The sequence below is a fragment of the Volvox carteri genome, assembly GCF_000143455.1.
Source record: "Volvox carteri f. nagariensis unplaced genomic scaffold VOLCAscaffold_7, whole genome shotgun sequence".
Taxonomy (NCBI): Eukaryota; Viridiplantae; Chlorophyta; class Chlorophyceae; order Chlamydomonadales; family Volvocaceae; genus Volvox; species Volvox carteri.
The window spans coordinates 1,533,641-1,550,280 of record NW_003307550.1 but is presented as its reverse complement, the minus strand read 5'-3'; the positions used below and the strand labels follow the sequence as shown (position 1 = coordinate 1,550,280).

At 53.8% G+C, this 16,640-nt stretch overlaps 2 protein-coding genes across 2 annotated transcripts in view; both read right to left on the bottom strand.

The window, feature by feature from the left end:
* Nucleotides 1-3,842: 3,842 nt before the first annotated feature.
* VOLCADRAFT_88025 (uncharacterized protein) lies at nucleotides 3,843-6,939 on the bottom strand (the record flags this gene model as incomplete). The annotated part of the gene is made up of 4 exons (XM_002947614.1): nucleotides 3,843-4,211; nucleotides 5,266-5,471; nucleotides 5,857-5,938; nucleotides 6,625-6,939. 4 exons carry the CDS (start codon nucleotides 6,937-6,939, stop codon nucleotides 3,843-3,845), a joined length of 972 nt encoding a protein of 323 aa, XP_002947660.1.
* An 8,375-nt stretch (nucleotides 6,940-15,314) lies between these two features.
* Nucleotides 15,315-16,640, bottom strand: part of VOLCADRAFT_88024 (uncharacterized protein) — a gene marked incomplete at both ends in the record, with an annotated part of 2,135 nt that continues 809 nt past the window's right edge. The window contains one exon of the mRNA XM_002947613.1: nucleotides 15,315-15,578. Within this exon, the coding sequence (XP_002947659.1) occupies nucleotides 15,315-15,578 (264 nt within the window). The remainder of the gene's footprint in view (nucleotides 15,579-16,640) is intronic.

Below are 16,640 nucleotides of genomic sequence, written 5' to 3'. Positions count from 1 at the left end.
GGAAGCGATGGTGCCCTCCATGGAGTCGGTTACCCAAACCCTGGTGTCGAGGCTTGGTTGGAGATGGGGTGTAGGGCCTCCAATCAGATTTCAAGATTTATCCGTTAAATTAGCGACAAATATGCAACTTTCACCATTTTCTATGGCTCGCCGTGTGACCCACACCCTCTTCATCAAAGAGGCGACGGGCTCACGGTTGATGGGGTGCCTGTGTTAGGAAGTTCCCATCTCAGGATGTCGCGGCCAACAGTATGTGGTTGTGGAGGTGATCCAGTACATTCCCTGGGAGGTGTATCCCCTCGCTGTCATCACTTCTGGGCCTGTCCGGTGGCACAGGCAGTAGCAGATCAACTCACTCTTTCAATAGGATTGCCAGTCTCAAGGGAGCAACTTTGGCTTGTCCAAGCCCCACAAACAGTGCAACAATGTGTTTGGGATGTTGTGGCTCTTGCTGCGGTGTCAGCGATGGAGCATGGGAGACGATATATGGTTGCAAACATGAAAACCAACCCGGCACTGTTACCTGGCCCTTCCCTTACGGAAGGAGCCATTTGTAGAGTTATTGTTGACTTTTGGGGCCGCCTTCAGGGTTTCGCAGCTCTGGGAATTCCACGGAAAGGTTGGGATTCTGTTGGCGCACATCACCCCTTCTTGAGAATTATATCAGGCAAATTGCTATGCTCACGGGAGCGGTCAATGATGGACGGTTAGTTATCTGGGTGATTGTCTCATTTGTATATTAGTCTCTAGTGCAGTGCACGGCCAGCTGGCCCGATGGCTCTACTCTTCGGGAGTCTGGAGCCCACTGTAACAACCACACCATCTAGAAGGACAGGAGACACCACTAAGGGATGGATGCAGCCAAAAAATGAGTTATATAAATGGAATAATATTACTGCGTGGGAATAATTTGCAAATTCCTTGGCAAATTGGCAAATCGGCATAGAGGATGGCGGTGAGGGCGCGCGAGGTCGTCGCATTATTAGCTCTCATGGTTAAGGTGATCACCCTCATGAGGGTGATGAAGGTTGGAGGTTACATGTGGCAAGGACTGGCCATCAATGAAAACCCGTGCGCATCCATTATTAACAGCAGCAGTGGTAGTAATGACGAGCACTTATTACAACTGGTGCATAACAGCAGCAGCACATACGTTTATCATCAACGAACCGTTGATAGTCACACCAACCGTTGACAGTACGGATAACCCCTAACCACCAACATATGTCAACAGGAAGTCGTACGTACCTGCGATTCATTATACCGAATCTCATTTTTACCGGGGAACATACTTGGGCGCTTCATAAGACTAAAGTCGAGCATCTGATAGTCATTGGGAAAGCACAAGCCTGCGGCGCCGTATATACACAGAGCAAAGGAATTATTACACTACGCGTGGATGTATTCATGGGGATCGAGGGACATTCGATCCGTTTCCAGTATTTTAGGGAACACAGCCTCATTTATTAGCTTATTCCTATTATGTGGTTTTTTCACCATGCGGCAGTAGACGGCCACCGGTGTTGGCCCAGCTACCTACCACGCCGCTCATAATTAATGCTAGGTTATTTCAACCCCTGCTTTTGGGCGAGGCGAGGCCCCGGGCGCGAAGCGCCATTCGGGGGGCCGAGCCCCCTAGGTTCACTGCTGTCAGTCAGTCCGTCAGTCCGTCCGTCAGTCATGGTGTAACATTTCATCATATTTCGCCCCGATTAAAATTGCATCTGAAAGCTATTTTGATTCTCTATAAATGGACCAATGGAATTAATTCAGGCAAAATTGTGGGCGAAGTTAGCTTCCTAACATATTAACTTTCATATCTCGCCCCGCTTTACATTGCGTCTGAAAGCTATTCTAAATCTCTATTGATAGACCAAGGGAATGTATTCAGATATATCTGTCGGCAAAGATAGCTCTCCAGGGTGAGATCAACTTACATATCTCACTCCGCTAAAGATTGCATGTAAAAGCTACATCAATTCGTTACCGATTGGCCAATGGAGAACATTCAGATACATCGGAGCGCGAAGATAGCTTTCCATGGCTTCGAGTTTGACTTTCCCTCACGCCGCAGCCCTTGCCTATGACGTCGTTGCATATCCCTTACATTATAGATTCATAAGCAAACGGCATGGTCCTTTATGGGGTGGTTCCGTCATGCTCGGCAACTTTAGACCGACCCATGGCAACACTCTAAGCACCTCCCTCCTGGCGTCTCGCTCGTGCCTGTTTGATTGTTGTCCTTCTTATTCTCTTCTTCATTCATTCAATCCAAGTTCAAACGACGTGTGCCTTTGCGACACACCCTCAGCTTTGCCGCTGCATTCCGACTTCAAAACGTGCAATTGGAACGATCCCCGAATTCTTTCTGGCTGGGAGCGGACAACAATTGGTCCATGAAGCTCGGGCACTTTGGCGCGCCTTGAACTGCCAGCCAGCAGACCGAAGGGCCGGCGTCGAACATGGATGCAACGGTAGTACCACCTACGTATCGGGCAGTCCCGACTCATGGATTTGGCGCAGCAGCGGCAACACACGTTGCCGCAATGACACTCCTGCTTTGCGTGTATGTCATTCTACGGATTGCCGCATCACAAGGAGGCTAACTCTTCAGTCAATAATGATTATGCTATGGCTAAAAAAGCCTAAAAACCCTAAAACGATCCAGACAGGTCTACACCGCCGTAGCAAGTCTGCCGACCTTTATTGTTTGAGGATTTCAATAACAAGTGTGTACTCCAAACCTGGCGGAGTTCTTGTGCTTGCACTCCTATGCTGTACGGACTTCCCTTCACTCCTATGCTGTACGGACTTCCCTGCGACGTCCCTGCTGTACGGACTTCCCTTTTTCGGCTTTGAAAAGCCGCCCCCCTAGTCAATCCGGGCCTGGACTTTGTTTGGACGGGCACCGGCAATAATAATCAGCAGGCCATGTGCCTTTCCAATTTTTTTATTTAAATAAGCATTTTTATTATCATGCAACAAACCCGGCCCTGTCAAAACCCCAAGGCCAAGAGGTGGCTTATGGTTTCACATGCTCCCAACAAAGCGAACTGATTGCCTGTTTGCCGACCTGCCTGTCTGTCTGTCTGTCTTGCTTCTATCCGTTAGGGTGTCCGTCGACCCCTTGGAAGATACATGCGCGCATGGTGGGGGGAAGTGGTACATGTGTTTTGGGGGTGTTCGTGTGCCCGCCTTCAGGGCTAGACGGCGGTGGCCCATCCAGGCCTAACTTGGCATCCCAACCTAGGGAGACGAGCATTTTCACCCGCGACAGTTACCATCCGTCCGGCTTGGGTTGAAAAATCTGTTGAAGCATGTGCAGTCCACATGTCGTGGCTTTGTGTGACAGGAGCGGTCGTCCCTGTAAGAAGGGTTCAGCTCCCTCGCCATTTCCCTGAGAACTCTTTGCCTGGTGTGCTAATTTTTTTAGAAGTTTGAATGGAGAGTGGGTTCCCCGCTCGTATCCCGCCACCGGCAGCATGCTGGGAAACCGGCGCACTGGCCGCCGCCGGCCGCCGGCCACAGTCCGCAAGAGCAGACGATTGGGCAAAGTCGAAGTCCGACTTTCTTCCCCCGGAGAAGTGCGCAAGGCCGTAGCCCCCCCCTAGCCGACCCCCTAAGGCTAGGCCAAGTGGCGTTGTCATTAGGCACGGCCTGAATCCTAACCAACTAGGGGGGCGGCTTTTCAAAGCCGAAAAGGGGCTCGGCCCCGGTGCAGCCACTTGACCCCAGTTCGCAGGACAGTCCGTACGGCTGGGAGTGCAAGCACAAGAACGCCGTGACGTTTGAAGTACACACTTCTTATTGAGATTCTCAAGCAAGAAAGGTCGGCAGACTTGCTACGGCGGTGTAGACCTATCTGGATCGTCGCAAGCACGCAGCCGCCATAGCATAATCATTATTGACTGAACAGTCAGCCTTCTCGTGATGCGGCTATCCGTAAAAAGACATACACACAAAGCAGGAGTGTCATTGCGGCAACGTGTGTTGCCGCTGTTGCGCCAAATCCATGAGTCGGGACTGCCCGATGCGTAGGTGGTACTACCGTTGCATCCATGTTCGACGCCGGCCCTTCGGTCTGCTGGCTGGCAGTTCAAGGCGCGCCAAAGTGCCCGAGCTTCATGGACCAATTGTTGTCGGCTCCCATCCAGAAAGAATTCGGGGATCGTTCCAATTGCACATTTTGAAGTCGGAATGCAGCGGCAAAGCTGAGGGTGTGTCGCAAAGGCACACTTCGTTTGAATGGCGCTTCGAATGGCGCTTCACGCCCGGGGCCTCGCCCGAAGAAACGGCGCCCCGAGCTCCGAGCTCCGAGCTCCGAGCTCTGAGGGCCCCCAGGCCCATGGGGGCCGCCCCGGAGGGCCCGCCCACACAGCCCACCCAGGGGGACCACCCAATGATGCTGCCCAAGGAGGCCGCCCACTGGGGCTTCCCAGGCCAACACCGCACGGCAGCCACCCAGGGAGGCAGGCCAAGGGAATCACTATACCTATCACACAGGATCGCCCACACTGGGCCCGGAAGGGGGCCGCCCCGGGGAGGCCGATGCTGTCCCGGTGCTGCTGCCGGTGGGCGGTGGCCGCCCAGGGAGGCCGGCCAGCGAGGATGGCCAGGGCAACCACCCACCACAAACGCCCAGGGGGGCCACCCACACAGGCCACCCAGTGGGGACGCCCAAGGAGGCCGCCCTGGGAGGCCGGCCATAGAGGCCGCCGACCGCCCAAGGGAACCGCCCAGCAGGACTGGCCAGGGGGACTGCCCAGCCGGACAAGGACCGCCCAGGCAGGCTGCCGCTGCCAGCCACCGGCCGGCCACCCTACAGGACTGTCGGGGGCCCACCCACTCACGCGACCCAGGGGGACCACCCAAGGAGCCTACCCAGCGAGGCCGCCCACTGAGGCTTCCCAGGGCTCCTCGCGCCCACGGAACTGCCCAACGGGCGGCACAGGGAAACCGCCCAGGGGGACCACCCAGAGGGGCCGCCCAAGGAGGCCACCCAATGAGACCGCCCAGGCCCAAGGAACCGCCCAGGCCCCGGAAACTGCCCACATCCGCAAGACGGCCCACACTGGGCTCACAAGGTGGCGCCCCAAGGACCGACCAGGTTGCCATTCCGCCCCGCGCCCTGCCCGGACCGCTGCCCCCCCCCGCAAGAAGTATAGCCCCTACACATGGCTAAACACTCAGCAAAAGAGTCGCTTGGGATTGCGGCTTGCAAGCATTCAGAAATTCCAACCAAACGACTCGGAGTAAATGACTGACTATCCCCCGATATCCCCCGATACGCCCGATGAGAGGAAGGGCCCTGCAACCCATCTCGCCCGGCAGTGCCGGCCTTCCTGAAAGCAGTACCCATAAGGCACCGTTGAGCACCCTAGATATAGTCAGCTTACTGATGTTGCCTGCTGCCGGCCCAACCAGCAAGTAGGCGATTTCTCCTTGAAGGGTAGGTAACAGGAAGTCTAGGCCTGTGCGTTGGGGGTGACAGAGACGGAATTAATCAAAGGACAAGATCGGTAAGGTACGGGTGGAACGCTGCTTCAGCGGATATTAATGATGACCACGCATGGCATGCTAGCTCGTTCATTGCAGTAGCTAAAGGCAAGGAAATGCGATACTGCCACACGCCACATACGTACACAGATCAGGCACTTATGGTAAAGCACATACTTATGCCTCCGGAGGTTCTGGGATTGAAACCGGTGGTGGGTGTAGAACCTTAGCGATCTACTAAGAAGTCGGCTAGGGTGCCTGGTTAAGGGTGCCCCCAAAATACTGCGGAAGGCAGGGTCTGAGGGGTAGCTGCCGCAGATTGCAGATATGACCCCCCTGTCCCACACATCACACACTCACCTGGTGCGCGAGTTGGGTTGTCGCGAATACCCGTTGCAAAGACATGCCGTATAGTCATGGTGACGTTATGAGCCATTCGAACCTGTAGCCGAAAGACGAAAGACAAACGGACAAATTAGGGACGTCGAAAAACCTTGTTTGTTTGCAAGCAGGTTACACATTGTTGCAGGCATACAGGCATACAGGCATACACACACACATACACACAAAACACACATACACACACATACACATACACATACACATACACATACACATACACATACACATACACATACACATACACATACACATACACATACACACACATACACACACATACACACACATACACACACATACACACACATACACACACATACACACACATACACACACAGTGTCGAAAAGGAGAGTACTGGTATATATATGTGGCTTTCGATTCCCTCCCAATGATTGAGTAACATTTCCAATAGGGGTAGTCAGGCCCCTTGTGATGATGAGATGTTAAGACACATGCACACACAAGTGTAATCAACGTGTACGTCTGTCTGTCGCCCAAGTGTGAGTCCGCCACATTCACCTTGCCAGGAGAAATACAGTCATCACGGTACTAGCTAATGTATCCGACTGGGTAGGCATGCGTGCTATAGAACCATGGGAGTGCATATCATGCATGCCGACTTCAGCTGCTGCTGCTGCTGCTGGAGTAGGGAGGTGAGACCTCGGAGGTGCCCCCCTCGCTGGTGACCGACCGGCGGACCGTTCGCAGCCGTTGCGGGCACTCACCACTCCCGGCGCACCTCCGAAGTTGATGGTTGGCCAGTATGGCATCTCCGGGTTGCGCTCTATAATAATGTCGCGCTTCAGGACGAGTGGAGGCTTGAAATCGCCGGAACTCCAGTCAGAGAAGAGAACGTTAACTTCCGGGGAAGAAATGCGGAGATACCGGACGGACGGGTCCGCAAATGCAGCAACGAACTCAGGCCCGGTTTTCACGTTTGATACGTCAGAAGGGAGCTGAGTTTCCGGGCCTCCTGGAGGGCTTGTGCCAGCAGTAAAGGCTCGGGCACTCTGCCAGCAGCCCAGAGTGAATACGAGCATTATTACCGCAACATTCATGGTCACAAATATCCAAATGTTTTCGTATGCGCGTGCTTTTCACACATCTATGAACAAGACAAGCAGCTGTACGGATTACCTTAAGCCGAAAGGCTTAACAATCATGCTTAAACTACCGGGGGATAAGAGGTTTAGAGTCCTTAAGCTTTTCTTTGCCTTGCTCCTGAACGCTGTGAAATGAAGTCGGACAGCGACAACCGTAAAGTACATTATTAAGTTGGAGAAAAGCCATCCAGGTCTCTTTGCAGGCTGATAGCAGCAGTAAGCCAATGTCAAAAGTTGCCATCAAATTATTTATTTTCAAACGCCCTGATAAAGATGCAGCGCAGCTCCTGTTGCAGTTTCAACCTGACGGGCCGTAATCCGTAATTGCTCGACAGATTTCAAACCTAAACCGCATTCTTTCTTTCCCTTTAAAGCTGTAACAATTATAATGGTTTTTTTCAAATAGTACAACTTAAAAGAGGAAGGAAAAATGTGGTTTCGGTTTGAAATATGTCGAGCAGTTACGGGTTACGGCCCGTCAGATTGAAGCTGCAACAAGAGCTGCGCTGCATTAGCAGGTCAAACAAAACTTTGACTAAAATAATCTAATTACTACTATCAGCCTATTCCTATTTAGCGACCGTTATTTTAGCTAGAGTTGACTTGTAACAGGGTATTTCCACTAGGCCGCACACTAACATTAAGTTCATAAAATCTCACACCTGGCTCAGCAAATCATGCAAGCGATAAGAAACTAGTTAAATACATTAATAGAAAGTAAAAGTTCTTTAAAAAAATCGCGTAAAGGGGCTCCGTACGCGAAAAGCCGAAGGGCCCAGTGGAAACGCCTCGGACACTAAGTCCGGCACACTGGCACACTAGTTATCAGGGCCTCAGACCTGCTGATAACTTTCGATTACATTAACATTAACTTCCGAGCGGGAAAATTCATAGTCAGCCATTTTCCTTCTTCATGGCCCTACGTTGGCTTTTGTATTTTCCTTTATCCACAGCCGCAAATAGCCCGCTAACCAGTGGAATTCACAGCAGGACCGGTCGAATTGCCCACATTCCAGCAATTCGCCGACCAAACTGTAATGATTTGCGCATTAAATTACACCCACTCTTACTATAACAATGGTTTGGTGCCTTTATAGCAACCTGTCGTATGGTTCCGGGGCGCTTAGTGGAAACACCTGTCCACTAGCCACACACTAAGTCCACGGTAAAGATAATGTCCAAAAGTTAGTGTGCGGCCTAGTGGAAATACCCTGTTAGGGTGCATTTCCAGTGCGGATTAACCCTCTGCCCTCCATCGATACTTGCTCAAACGGCTAAGTTCTTGGCAAACTTATCTCGCTTTTCCAACCTTTGGTTTCCTTATGGAACGAAACAATGTGGTAAGCTCGTACCAAGGAGTTCCATGCCCTAATCCCTGGCCTTAATCCGCACTGGAAACTTAGAGGAGATTTAGAGGTGCGGTAGAGGTCGTGGTGTTTCCAGTAGTCTCCCAAACCGAGACTTGGGGCCAAATAAAAACATTTAGCAGCATATAGAATGTGGACGTGCAATCCCAACGGTGCAGGCGGCTTGGACAGCGTTGATGTTCTTGGCCATTAGGCGGGCGTCGGAGGTGAAGGTCGTGACGCAAGATCATCAAGCATACGTCAACCGCCGGTTGTAAGCAGTAAGGAATAAAAGAGCAATGCAAGTCCCGTGCTCGGATTTCAAAAAGGATCATGAAAAATGTTGTTGTAGTTGGAGGTGGCTCTCAAGTTATGGGTTGGTCGGGACCAGAATGCCTTATGTTACAGTGGATCCCGAACGGGTCAAGTGCAGCATCCCAAGAAACGCCTGCCGCACTACACTGTGGGCCTTATTCAAAAAGAACTCGGCCAGGCCGTACTAACTTCATAAGACACAAAACTTCAGTTAGTACGCTCATACAAAAAAGATGAGGCTCAGACGTGAGCCCTCAGACCTCATCATTGTACACCGGTAGACGGCAAACAACCTTGTTTGCGCCGTTGACACACAAGAAAGGGTGCTTGTGAGGCACGTGTTTCCAACGTTTTGGCAGGTTATCCCCTGCCGCAAAAGCAGTTAAACGGACCCAAAAGTCAGAGATTTCTTCTTAAGTAATGCGATTACGTGTTGACATAGACAGGCCCACGTTGGCCCGAAGACCCTCCCTAAACAACAAACGGCGACCGAGGCGAAGTGAGCTGATGGCCGCGAGGCACACTGAAAGGAACTGCCAGGTCTGCAGAGCCCGACTTCCGACGCTGGCTGATAGACAAGGAAGAGAAGAATGCTAAGCTTACAAATGGTGTTGTAGGAATGCCTTAAATAGTCTGACGAAGCCATGCACGACACAGAGTCGTACCAAACCATACCTACTCGGTAACGAATACAAATCCCTTACAAACACAACCTCCAACACACATCCATAAACCGGGACCAGGCCAGGTCGACTAGAGATATCTTAGTGGTAGGACCGTTTCCGATAAGGCCTGACGATCGTCCTCCTTCCACGTACAATCACATTCCTGAATTGTAAAATATCCATTTGTAATGTTTTGCAGTTCGTTAGCGCGCGCTTCTGAGACCATGTCGTAACTTCGGAGCTAGTGGAGCTTGAACTTGTGTGTACGATGTGTGAGGTTGTGGCGCGCTAACATGACTATTTAAGCGGACCAAATTATGAACATTGTAAGTCTGAGTTGAGATTGAAACTCCGATCCTCTGTGCATACGCAAGTATATCGGCCAGTAAAGTCAGCTTAAGCTTCCCAGTTGTTCGGCGCGGCCTGGTTCTCTTTCAATTGGTATCGAGACACGTGTTCTGTGGACTGTCGGACGCGATCGCCAACTTTGAAGGTGATGGAGCGGCGATGCCGGTTAGCTGCGGCAGTGTAGCGGGTTTTGGCGGCTTGGATTTCGCGGTTGATGGTGGCATGGATGTCGCTCATACGCTGCTGTAGCTCGGTAGCCTGTGGGTGTGAGGAAGGTGAAGCGGCTTGGGGGCCGTGGAGGGAGATGGGAGTGCGCGGGTGGTAGCCGTGATTGGCGTAGAATGGTGTCATGCCGGTGCTTGCGTGGGTGGCGTTGTTGTATGCTGCTTCTGCGATCGGAAGGTATGATGCCCAGTTGTCCTGCATAGGTTGGATGTAAGCACGGAGGATCTGTTCAATAGTGCGATGTGTTCTCTCGGTTTGACCGTCAGTGTGTGGGCGGTAGGCGGAGGAGATGTTAAGGGACGTGCCAAGGTGCTCCCAGAAGGTGCGCCAGACGCCGGACATGAAGCGGGAATCTCGGTCTGAGACGAGGGTTGTTGGAAGACCGTGTAGACGGTAGACGTGGGTGAGGAAGAGTAGGGCGGTGTCATGGGCGGTGGTGGTTTTGTTAGCGAGTGCGAAGTGGGCTTGCTTGGTGAACATATCGACGAAGGTGAGGATTGCAGTGTAGGTGCGGCCGTCCAAACCTTTCGAGGGCGGCAGGTCGGTGATGAAGTCCAGAGACACGTGTGTCCAGGGTTGGGTGGGTGTAGGTAGCGGGTGGAGGAGGCCAGGTGGAGGCTGGGTGGATGGCTTGGTGCGTTGACAGATAGGGCAGGACTTGACGTAGGCTTTGACGGTGCGGGCCATGTAAGGCCACCAGTAGCGGGTGGATATCGCCGCGAGGGTGCGGCAGAAACCAGGGTGACCAGAGTAGGCAGCAGTAGGCGTGGAATTCGTGAAGTAGGCGGCGGCGTAAGGATGGGACGTTGGGGATGGCGATGCGGTTGGCGAAGTAGAAGAAACTGTCTGGGGAACGTTGGAGGTAAGGCTTGGTGGTTGTTGGATTGGAGTACATGGGGTCGGCGGTGTATCCGAAACGGATGTCGTCTGCAAGGCTGGGGTCTGGCACGACATGGGCTGCGATGGTAAAACAGGCATGATGAAGGGCATGGTTGGCTGCAACGTCGACGGGTGGTGAAGTGGAGGGCCAAAGCGGGGGAAGCGATGGAGTTGTAATGGAGGTTAGGGTTTCTGCTGATGTAGTGGGTAGTGAGGGACTGGGGTCAGAGGGCTCTGGGTTAGGGGCTGGGCTGACCGGAAAGCGGGAGAGGGCGTCAGCCATGTTTTCCTCTGCTATCATTGTCCTACCCGATCGTCCACAAGCCCCTTGGGCCCCCCTCATCCGCCACATGACCATTGTCCACCGCTTCCCTGCTGGCGCACAGATCGTCTGCCGCCCCACCACTTCAGACCCGTCCAGGTATGGAGAACCGGGTCCCAGCCCTTGGCCTCTAGTAGTCCTCCACGATCCACCATCGTCAGCCCCCTTGATGGATATGATGCCATCCTTGGGAAACCCTGGCTTACTACCAACAACCCCCATATTGACTGGCGTACCAACACCGTCACCATCAGCAACACCGTCATCCCGCATTCCTCGTATTGCCCATCCGCCTTACGGATTGAATTCGTCTCCATCGCCCGCATGCAGAAATGCATTCGCCAAGCTGCCACCCGACCGCCACCACCCAACACCACCAACCCTCGCAAGCGAGCTCCGTTCAACCCATCACCACCTGTTTACATGGGTGTCATCCGTCCCATTGAAGATCCCGAAATCGACCCCGAAGCCCCCCCTCAACCCACCTCCTCACCGTCAGTACCACCAGCCCTTCAGTCGGTTCTCCAGCGCTACGCGACCATCTTCGAAGAACCATCTGGTCTACCACCATCACACCCATGCGACCACCATGTCGAGTTGGTCCCCGACGCCCAGCCTCCTAAGCAGCGCGAGTATCGCATGTCCCCAGCGGAACTTCAAGAGCTGGACCAGCAGCTCAAGAACTACCTTGACCGTGGCTGGATTCGCCTGTCGACGTCACCCTTTGGTGCCCCGATTCTGTTCGCCCGTAAACCTGGTGGCAACAGTCTACACCTCTGTGTGGACTTTCGCGCAATCAACCAGCTCACAGTCAAGAATGTGTACCCCCTGCCGCGCGTGGACGAGCTCCTTGACCAGCTGCACGGTGCAGCCTATTTCACCAAGCTGGACCTCTGGTCAGGCTACCATCAAGTCCGTGTGCACGAACCCGATGTACATAAAACGGCTTTTCGGTGTAAGTATGGTCTGTACGAATGGCTTGTTCTTCCCTTCGGACTTACAGGAGCCCCCGCCACCTTCATGTCCCTCATGAACGACGTCCTTCGACCCTTCCGCAACAAGTGTGCGGTTGTGTACCTCGACGACGTCCTCATTTACTCCCGCACCTTCGAAGAACATTGCCGCGACGTGGAAGCCGTACTATGCACACTCCAAGACCACCACCTCCACGTCCGCCTTTCCAAGTGCTCTTTCGCACAACCATCCATCAAGTTCTGCGGATTCATCATCTCCCGCGACGGCATCACGACAGACCCTGACAAGCTCACCGCCCTTGCCAATTTCCCCATTCCCTCCTCACCAAAACAACCCAGCCCTTCCCCAAGACCCTACCGCCGTCGCCGCCTTCCATGCCCTCCGCGACGCCCTAATGTCAGCCCCAGCCCTCATCATCCCAGACACCGGCACCAACGCCACCTTCACCCTTTATACCGACGCCTCCATCCTCGGCATTGGCGCTGTGCTCCTTCAAGAACGCAACGGCGCCCTACATCCCGTGGCGTTCGAATCCCGCAAGCTCAGCCGTCACGAAGCCAACTACCCCATCCACGAGCTGGAGTTGCTTGCTGTCGTACACGCAGTGCGTAAGTTTCGGTGCTACCTCGAAGGCTGCCCCTTCACGCTCTGCACAGACCTTGCAACGCTTCTTCACACAAAAGGACCTGTCTCGTCGTCAAGCCCGTTGGGCTCAGCTCCTCGCCCCATTCCAAGGCTACATCACAATCACCTATCGCCCCGGCCCTCAAAACATGGCTGACGCCCTCTCCCGCTTTCCGGTCAGCCCAGCCCCTAACCCAGAGCCCTCTGACCCCAGACCCACTACATCAGCAGAAACCCTAACCTCCATTACAACTCCATCACCTCCCCCGCTTTGGCCCTCCACTTCACCACCCGTCGACGTTGCAGCCAACCATGCCCTTCATCATGCCTGTTTTACCATCGCAGCCCATGTCGTGCCAGACCCCAGCCTCGCAGACGACATCCGTTTCGGATACACCGCCGACCCCATGTACTCCAATCCAACAACCACCAAGCCTTACCTCCAACGTTCCCCAGACGGTTTCTTCTACTTCGCCAACCGCATCGCCATCCCCAACGTCCCATCCTTACGCCGCCGCCTACTTCACGAATTCCACGCCTACTGCTGCCTACTCTGGTCACCCTGGTTTCCGCCGCACCCTCGCGGCGATATCCACCCGCTACTGGTGGCCTTACATGGCCCGCACCGTCAAAGCCTACGTCAAGTCCTGCCCTATCTGTCAACGCACCAAGCCATCCACCCAGCCTCCACCTGGCCTCCTCCACCCGCTACCTACACCCACCCAACCCTGGACACACGTGTCTCTGGACTTCATCACCGACCTGCCGCCCTCGAAAGGTTTGGACGGCCGCACCTACACTGCAATCCTCACCTTCGTCGATATGTTCACCAAGCAAGCCCACTTCGCACTCGCTAACAAAACCACCACCGCCCATGACACCGCCCTACTCTTCCTCACCCACGTCTACCGTCTACACGGTCTTCAAACAACCCTCAAAGGCAGGCGGCTGGCAGAGGTTAAGGGCTGGCTTCTGCTCCCGGTGCGTCCCGGCGCGTCCGGTTTCAAATCCGCCTGCCGACCTCTCGGGGTGTTTGAGAGGTGATGAAATGGGAGGTGGCCCCCCATCTTGTGGACGGTGTAGGACGTGATAAAATCAACTCGCGAGCTGACCAGGAACTAAGTTGACGCGCCGTTGATCCGCTAGATTTGGTTGGATGCTGGTGGTGAGTTGCCAAACTCAAAGAGTACACTCTGAAGTCGGATGGGGTGAATGGCCTAGGGTGCCCCTCTAGCAGGGGAGAGCAGGGAAGTGCCTCGGGAAGGAGGCCACTGGTGAAGCTTAACCACCCTGTAACAACATCAACCCTCGTCTCAGACCGAGATTCCCGCTTCATGTCTGGCGTCTGGCGCACCTTCTGGGAGCACCTTGGCACGTCCCTTAACATCTCCTCCGCCTACCACCCACAAACTGACGGTCAAACCGAGAGAACACATCGCACTATTGAACAGATCCTCCGCGCTTACATCCAACCTATGCAGGACAACTGGGCATCATACCTTCCGATCGCAGAAGCAGCATACAACAACGCCACCCACGCAAGCACCGGCATGACACCATTCTACGCCAATCACGGCTACCACCCGCGCACTCCCATCTCCCTCCACGGCCCCCAAGCCGCTTCACCTTCCTCACACCCACAGGCTACCGAGCTACAGCAGCGTATGAGCGACATCCATGCCACCATCAACCGCGAAATCCAAGCCGCCAAAACCCGCTACACTACCGCAGCTAACCAGCATCGCCGCTCCATCACCTTCAAAGTTGGCGATCGCGTCCGACAGTCCACAGAACACCTCAACCTGCCGACCTACCCCTCCCCAAAACTCCGCCCTCGCTACCTCGGCCCTTTCCTCATCTCCTCCGTCATTTCTCCAGTTGCATACCGCCTTCACCTTCCAGCCTCCCTCGGCCGCTTGCATCCAGTATTCCACATCAGCCGCCTTCTCCCCTGCACGGACAACGATCCAGCGCTCTTTCCACCACCTCCACCTGCAGCCCCTACTGCACTAGAATCCCCATATGACAGTGCAGATACCGTTGTTACAGCTGTTCGTCATGTTTCTCGTGCAGTGGTCCACAAGTAGTAAACGGGACCCCTCGTGGGAACCATATGACGACGTGCACAACCTGCCAGCGCTTCGAGCCTTCCTGAGGAGCCCAAGCTGGACCGCGTTCAGGCTATCAGATCGCTATGCGTGGTTCAGAACCAAGTTCCCGGAGCATGCCCCAAGGATCGTACAGTTCTTAGCAGGATAGAGCTGCGGCTGGATGTGTGTGTGTGTGTGTCATCATGTGTATTCGGTATGTCTGTGCGTCTTCGTTCTGTTCCTGCCGGTAGATTACACCAGTCAGTTCAACGTCAGTGTGGTATTGCATTTAACGTGTTTGTTCGCGTATGGGTATTTGGATTCCGTGTAGTCAGATTATAGTCGTTTTCGTAGCAGCTTGTGTGTGTCTCCGGATTCTTAAGCCGGATATGGTAGGAGTCGTGCGCCACTTTTTAGGCCGGTATCCAGTGCGGGGAAGGTTTTGCCTTGACTCCGGTTCCCTTTTGCATTCCCCTCGTTAGCCTGGTACCGATTTCGTTAAGGGAATCGGAGAGGCGCACGACTATGGCCGCTTAATGACGGTTTCGCACCGAGGACGGTGCTTGTTTTTAAGGAGGGGAGGGTGTAATGTTTTGCAGTTCGTTAGCGCGCGCTTCTGAGACCATGTCGTAACTTCGGAGCTAGTGGAGCTTGAACTCAGGGAACGAGCCGATACGGAAACCTGCGGAAACGGAAACCTGCGGAAATAGGTTTCGTCACGCTTTCCGCAGCGAAGCCCAGATTGATTGGCGGAAATGCGGAAAGAGAATCCGCATTTCCGCGTTTGCTGTACGGCGGAAAGTCAAAAACAGATTCCAGGCATGCGTTTGCCATTTAAAGACTGCGTTTTACACTATGGAGTTATTAGATTAAGTCAAATGTCAGCAACCACTGGCCCCGACCTGGGGGCTGCCGAAGTCATAGAGATTTACTGTGTTTCTGCTCAGAAGAAGGGTGGAAGGCCCGTTGATGACGTTTGGAAACATTTTGATAGAGGTCCTTACGACAAGAGCAAGAACTGCTATGCAACCTGCAAGGGCTGCCGTCGCCACTGGAAACGTCACACGCTACGCGTAAGGTAGGGCTTGCCCAGAAATTACCAAAGTCTGTAATGGGTGTGGTGTAATTAGTGTGGTGCATTGATGGATGGAAGGTAGTTTGATGCATTTCAATGCCGTACCGTACTGATACGATTCTTTGGTGACACGCAATTGGTATGGCGTCCCCAAATGCATAGCAGTGGAAAAAGGTCTTAGGCAAAATTTTATGGGCATCACCAAACTGGCTGTCACAAATGTGTCGTACACCGTGTTAACGGTATCGACCAACAGTTAAAGCCCTCCAGAAGAGTGTTGTGCGGGAGGCGCTCCTATGGGCGTTGCACTCGACCCGTTCGGGGTCCACTGTAACAATCGCATCTCCAGAAGACGCTGTTGGCTTGTAGTTATCTTCGTCTTTTACCCCTAAGTTGATCGGACAAGAACTTTAGCTTACAGGCCCACCCTCAGAAAGCGCGCTCAGAATGGCGCCTAAACAGCTTAAGCTTACTAGCCTTTTACCCAAGCTCGACACCAATGCTCCCATTGAGCTCAGGGCAGGCATTACCAGCGTTCGAGTGGCGCCGGAGGTTGAGGCTGCAAGGACTGAGCGCGAGAAGGCACATGCCGATGAGAGGATTGCAAAGCTTGCTGAAGCGGACGCTGAGGCCGGCAAGGCCATCATTGAGCAGGCCACGGCTCCTGGACACCAGCCAGTTGGCAGGCCCAGCAATGCCAAGCCTTCCCTCGCGTCGCTGCTGCGCTGATTGACCGGCGAACCGCTTCCCGTCCCCGAGCCCGCGCCGACTCCG